This window comes from Lasioglossum baleicum, chromosome 5, assembly GCF_051020765.1.
Source record: "Lasioglossum baleicum chromosome 5, iyLasBale1, whole genome shotgun sequence".
Lineage (NCBI taxonomy): Eukaryota > Metazoa > Arthropoda > Insecta > Hymenoptera > Halictidae > Lasioglossum > Lasioglossum baleicum.
In genome coordinates, this window is record NC_134933.1 from 1250989 (window position 1) to 1257423 (window position 6435).

General features: G+C 39.8%; 1 protein-coding gene across 1 annotated transcript in view; it reads left to right on the forward strand.

Annotated features, from left to right (window-relative positions):
- Msp300 (Muscle-specific protein 300 kDa) overlaps nt 1-6218 on the forward strand; it is a 150420-nt gene extending 144202 nt beyond the window's left edge. The window contains exons 38-39 of the mRNA XM_076424470.1: nt 332-442; nt 4939-6218. Coding sequence (XP_076280585.1) covers nt 332-442; nt 4939-5049 — 222 coding nt within the window. The 3' untranslated portion in view covers nt 5050-6218. The remainder of the gene's footprint in view (nt 1-331; nt 443-4938) is intronic.
- Nucleotides 6219-6435: the final 217 nt, after the last annotated feature.

Consider the following 6435-nt stretch of genomic DNA (forward strand, 5'->3'; position numbering starts at 1 on the left):
GAAGAGTTGAAATGGAAATTTAATACGAAGTTGAAATGGTAATTGAAGTTGAAATCAAAGTTATGTCCACGGAAAAACTCGTTGCGAATGTTGCGATCCGGCGTTCTCGATACGCGAGGTCTCCTCGTGAGTTAGAGCTCTTTAAAAGTGAAGTAAAACGATAAATGTGGTTTGGTACTAGACAATGTTGTACACAGGAATTTTCTAGATTTTGTTTGTTTATTAAAACGAAACATTCAAGGATATTTGACACAATTGATTTGGGAAGAGGATCGGCAATGGTCCCGGCAGTGGAAGGGATGCAGATCTGAGACAACGTGTCTAATTGCAGGAGATACAGCAGCTGAGACAGCAGATCATGCAGGTGGAGCAGCAGCTGAGGACAGTGCTGAGCCCGACGTACCTCTCCACCGACAAGGAGAAGGCGCTGCAGGAGCAACAGGTAGGTTCGCCTTGGTCCCACCTTTTCATCACCTGCACAAGTGCGCTAAAAGCAGCAAGTTGATTTTTTGCATTTGCTCGATACCAACTGAAGACCACCACCAGGATATACATATATTACTCGTCTTTGAATTAACCGCGTTCTATGTAAATAAACGATCACTTCTTCCGGTTCTCCGAGGGGCGTACGTCCGCGCTCGCCGCCGGTCTTAATCCCCTTCTACACGCGCGAATTTCTTTGTGCCTGCACAACTAGATAATCGTGACTAACAATCAACTATTAACCGTCGACCGAGCCACCATTAATCGTTAACCGAGACGGGGCGAATTAATTATCCGATCTTTGGCTGCTTCGTTGGAAAATCAGAAATTATCTTCATTACTAATGCAGCCGCCATCACTGGTGCAACTTTATCATTTTTTGAGAAATTCAAGACGTTTCAGTGGACATTTAGTTTTGTTCTATTAGAGCCACTACTTAATTATAATGGTTTTTGAAATTTACTGAAAAAGAAAGAGAAACGATTCTCGAGAAAGCGTTAAGTAAATAAAACCCGTAGCAGCCAGTAGACAAACGTAACATACTAACGACAGCATCGCCCTGTCACTGGAAACATTTTGATGACCTTGGAAGTGTCATTAAAGGGGAGACAGAGGTCGAAAAACAAAAGCTCTTTTCAGTCACAGTTTAGGTCAAGGTGTTTCCATATTTAGTTCTCTCCGAACTGACTCTTCAACCTTTCTGTGAGCAACCAAAATGTCAATCAATGTAAAACTACACTCTCTAAAATGTTTATTCTGAATATATATTTACTTAGAAAAAGTATAGAAAATGTCGAAGTTGCTCACGAAAGGGTGAAATTAATAATATTAATCCTGCAGCCCTTCCCTCAGAGGCTCTTGAACTAACGAGCTTTTCAGCCATTTTAATTTTCCATCGGTGATTAACCCTACTCGCGACAAATAGAGCTCATTAACAATCTCTAACCACTTAGCCTTCTTCTATCCCCTACTCAGCCTTCTTCTATCTGCTACACTCATTCTCTCGCCTTTGATTTCTTCCATTAAATTCTTCCGAGGTTCCTCAAACTTCGCAAACATTAAAACATTCGATTTGAACGGTGTCGTAAAAAAATCGTGATGGAAAACGATCATTCGTTCGATTTCTCGAACGAACGATCGCTCGGTACCCGCGCTATCGTCATGGTGGTAGATTTCTTACGGGGTACTGGTTGGTATCACGCCCTAACTAAACTTTTCTCACTCTGTTCTGTGACTTGAAAACGTACGAGAACATAATCTCGACCGTGTCACATTGTCACGCACGTGTCCTTGTCGTTTTCTTAGATTTTAGTTTTTCTTATCTATTGTTTACTTTTTTCTCTGTTCTCTGTTCGAAGTTTAACCGTCGCGCACAATCGATCATCGAGAATCTACGTACATCGTGCATCCATACTCGAAACAAGGAGCTAAGAGACTTGCAAATATGGACTTTCGTTTGCAAGCCAATAAAGTATAGCAAACCTTTGCCCACATGTTTCGAATCTGCAAGATGAACAAGGTGTACAGTGAACCACAGTAATACTCGGACACTTTAAAAGGATGATCACTTTTTAAAGATAAGATATATATTTTTTGAGAAGTTAGAGCAATTAGTTTACCACATGAGGTGCAAAAGAAATTTTGAAAAATTTGCAATTGGTCGGGATTATTATATTGGGTTGGCAAATAAGTTCGTTCGGTTTTTGTGATTTATTCCACTCCAGAAAACCGAACGAACTTATTTGCCAACCCAATACAAAACAAACAATAAAAGTTGTTGTTTACCACTTTTTTATGTGAGCCAACATTGAAAAATTCAAAAATACATTTTGCAAATCTGTGTCAATTATACATATTCTGAAATTTTCATCTAAACCGGTAGATGCGGAAAAACTACAGGTATTGAAAGATGCAAAAATCCTTAGATCTATTTCTGAGAAAAGATCTGCAATTTTCATCATCTTTAAACGTTTGTAGTTTGTAGCTTATTGCAACGTTGACCGATTTTGATGAAATCTTCAGGATATGTATAACTGACACAAATCTACAAAATGGATTTTTTTAAATTTTCAATATAGACCCCCATAAAAAAATTGCAAATAACTTCTACATATAGTACAGTCATTTGGTAGTTTTACCTGGAATGTTTTCCGGGAGTTTTGAAAATGTGTAATTTTATAGATTTCGATGTGCTCTTTCCGAATTTCAACTTTGCCACCTCGTATCTTTGCCGCTCGCGCCGCCATATTGGAAAAATGGCGCCTAGTAGCACTTTTTTGACAATATCCCCTTTCCGACTCATTTTACGATAAAAACATTTATATACAAAATTAAACTAGAGAAAATTTCCTACAATTTATGTGATAACAATTTTTTTTGTAAAATCAATAGTTTTGGCGTACGAGCGCCGCAAACTATTATTCATCTACACCAACACGTGTTTTTCGTATATTTATGAAAAATATTTTACTGTGCGTAAAGACAAAATAAATAATTAAATTACACATGGAAACATTTTAAAAAATGTTAATTTCTCATTTTAAACATGGAGAAATTTTCAAAATGTACATAATTCAATTGAAATGAGATGAGCAGGATATCTCGGAAGATTTTGTCCTTATAAAAAAGAGTTCCTACAAAAGTTGTTTGATATGATGGGCTACATAATTAAAAATTAAAAAAAATTTTTTTTTTGATTTTTACTTTTTTTTAGCAAAGCGAAGAAGATTGCGCTAAATTTCAGAATTGTGCATTGCACGTGAATTAGGCCTACTGGGGACACCACGATTAAAAAAACGCGCCGCTTACTCTACCTCAAGGTGGTAAAATAAAATGAGTTTTTTAGCCAGAACGCGCGCGCATGTTAAAGTACACTTTGCGGCGCTCGTACTCCAAAACTATTGATTTTACAAAAAAAATTGTTAGTACATAAATTGTAGGAAATTTTCTCTAGTTTAATTTTGTATATAAATGTTTTTATCGTAAAATGAGTCAGAAAGGATATATTGTCAAAAACTGCTATTAAGCAAAGTTGAAATTCGGAAAGAGCTATTATATACCTATTTTCAAAACTCCCGGAAAACTTTCCAAGGTAACCTCTTTTTTTCGAACCAAATGACTGTACTACTAGTATTTTCTCCGTAATTCCAACCGATTGCAATTTTTTTAAAAATTTTATTCACTCCTTCTAGTAAACTAATTGTTGTAACTTCTAGAAAAATATCCAAGTCGTATCATCTGATATTCAAGAAGTGATCGTCCTTTTAAAACCGTCAGAATATCACTGTGGTTCGCTGCACGTGGATTTTCGAGCCGATTCTGCAGGCCAACCATAATATTTGATGTGTTGTTGTACCGTGAGGGGATTACTTGATTTTGCTTGTTTTCATTTTCTTTATCTTGTGTAATTCATGTGTTCTGTTTCTACTATCTCGCCGTTCTCACTGTGTAATTGTGTATCACGCGGGGGACGCGGTCGCGATCGAGGTTGCGAACGATGAGCGATCGACGATCGCGTTTCCGCGGCACCGTCGCACACCGGAAGTCGATGTCTCACCGGCGCGAAAATGTCAGTATGTAGTATAGCACTGTCTCGTCCACCAACACAGTTCGAGTCTCTGTCACGTTAACACCAGATATACTGTATATCACCGTAGGCTTCTTTGTTGAGTTCTGATCGTCACGAGTAGCTCACGCATTAAATAAAAGAAGTACATACATACAAGTAAAAACAAGATCGGTCCGATAAACCGGAGAGAAAAGTCGATGAATCGTGGGTCCGGGAAACCGCGAGAATATATCGCGGACGGCGGAAACGGAAGATATACGCAAGAAAATCAAGTGACCTCCACAAACACGCGCGTCGAGACTTGTGAAGGAACGCAGCGAGCACAAGTCGAGGAACGCCGCTCGAGAATTCTCTCATATACATATACAATACAATAGATCTACCTTTAATCCTCTTTCTCTATTATTTCTCACTTCTCTTCTGTCTATTCTTTGGTTTGTCGTTTGTGTTTTGTTGGATAATCACTTATATCGTGTGCCCGTCAACCCGTCGCCATCGGCTATAATATGATTTTAAGAAATTTTGTTTGCTGCACCCCTTCATCCGCCATTCTCCCTTTTACACCACCCGCTCCGTCACTCCATCTTTCGTTCACTTTCTTTCTGTTTCTGTCTATGGATCATCGATCCCGATCGCTTTGTCGTCTCGTCGTCCGAATTCTGGTGTCCACCGTTGGTTTTCTTACTCGTCGGCTCCAATTTTTCTCTCTCTCGTTTCCACGCTTGGTTTCTTGGATCTCTGTCTCTGTCTCTCACTTTCTCTCACTTTCTCTTGTTCTGATTCGATCCTCTCGGGATCTATTGCGACGTCCAATCTCTGTCTCTCGATTGATCGATCGATCGTTTCGCTCGCTCGCTCGGCGTGTCTTGTATACTTGCGACTATCAGTTCTGCCGGGAGAAGATCAAGTCGTTGCAGAGCAAAATTCAGGCGCGTACAGAAAGGTCGAAGATCCTTGCGCAACGCGGCACGCCCGACCCAGAACCGTTGGATCCATGACAGTAGAAACCACCCGGAATTATAGTTGTGGAACCATCGAGAAACGACTCCGTTCTGACAGCTAGTGTCGTCCGATCCTCGCGTTTATTCGTTCTCCAGCGTAATTCCATCCGGGACGAGAATAACAGTGCTTTGGAACCGTGAGCGAGACTACTGGAACCTCAAACTTCTTGGTTAGGAACTCTAGTGACTTCTGAAGACTCAAGATGTCGGCTATTCCGGGATCTAAGAACCTAAGAATCCAAGAATTTGAAAATCTAGAGACCTAGGTACTTGGGCATCCAGGTATCGAGGGATTTAGAGACTTCAGGACCCAGCAACTTAGGTACTTGGGCATCCAGTTATCTAGGGATTTAGAGACTTCAGGGCCCAGCAACCTAGGTACTAGGTACTTTGGCATCCAGGTATCCAGGGATTTAGAGACTTAAGGATCCAGCAACCTTAGAATCTCGAGACCTAAGTACTTCGAAATGTAGGGCCTCGAACAACTAGACATTCAAATATCTAGGAATCTAGAAACTTAGGGACCCACAAGTCTAGGTGCCTAGAAGTCCATGGACTCAGAAACCTAGGCATTCTAAAATCTAGGTGAAATATAGGTACCCAGAAATTTAGTGAACTAGAGATATAGACATTGAGGCCCTACAAACCTACTGACCTATGCACCTATCGATGTAGGAACCTAGGGATTTAGAAACCTAGAAATCTAGGGACCTAGTGAACTTGAAAATTAAAGAACGCAGAGACCTAGGTACCTCGAATTTTTGGAATCTGAAAACACAAGGACCTAGTAACCCAGAAGTTTGAAGATCCAGTAACCTAGATCCCAAAAACGGGATCCAAAATTGAAGAACCTAAAGATTTCGATCTCGAGAACTTGAAGCGCGAGGTCATCCCCGCTCCCGGATGGAAACAGTTTTTACCTCAGGATCTTTTTTAGCGAACTTTATACATATAATATACATGATCGTATAATATACTATATCGAGCAAATTGTTCTAAGTATGTTCTATATCAACGAATATAGAGAGCCAATCAAAAACGTCGTGTAACTCTATTGTCTAAGCGTTTCAATGAGAGCAATAAACTCTTGCGTACCACAAATGAGATAACAAACAAACAAAAAGAAAGAAAGGAAAACGCAAGAAAAACGAAAGAAATAGAAACAATGGGAACGGTGTTCAGTTTCTTTGTTCTTCACCAGCCACTGCTGATCATAACGTTAATCTAGCATACACGCATACTAAAAGTCTTCGAGATTAATTCACTTACCCCCTATATACCATCGAGATCCCCCGACAACACCCTTTTTTTTTAATAATGATCCTCTAACAAACTATTCACATGTCAACCGAAAACATCCCGCGCGCACTATTCCCTTGACCC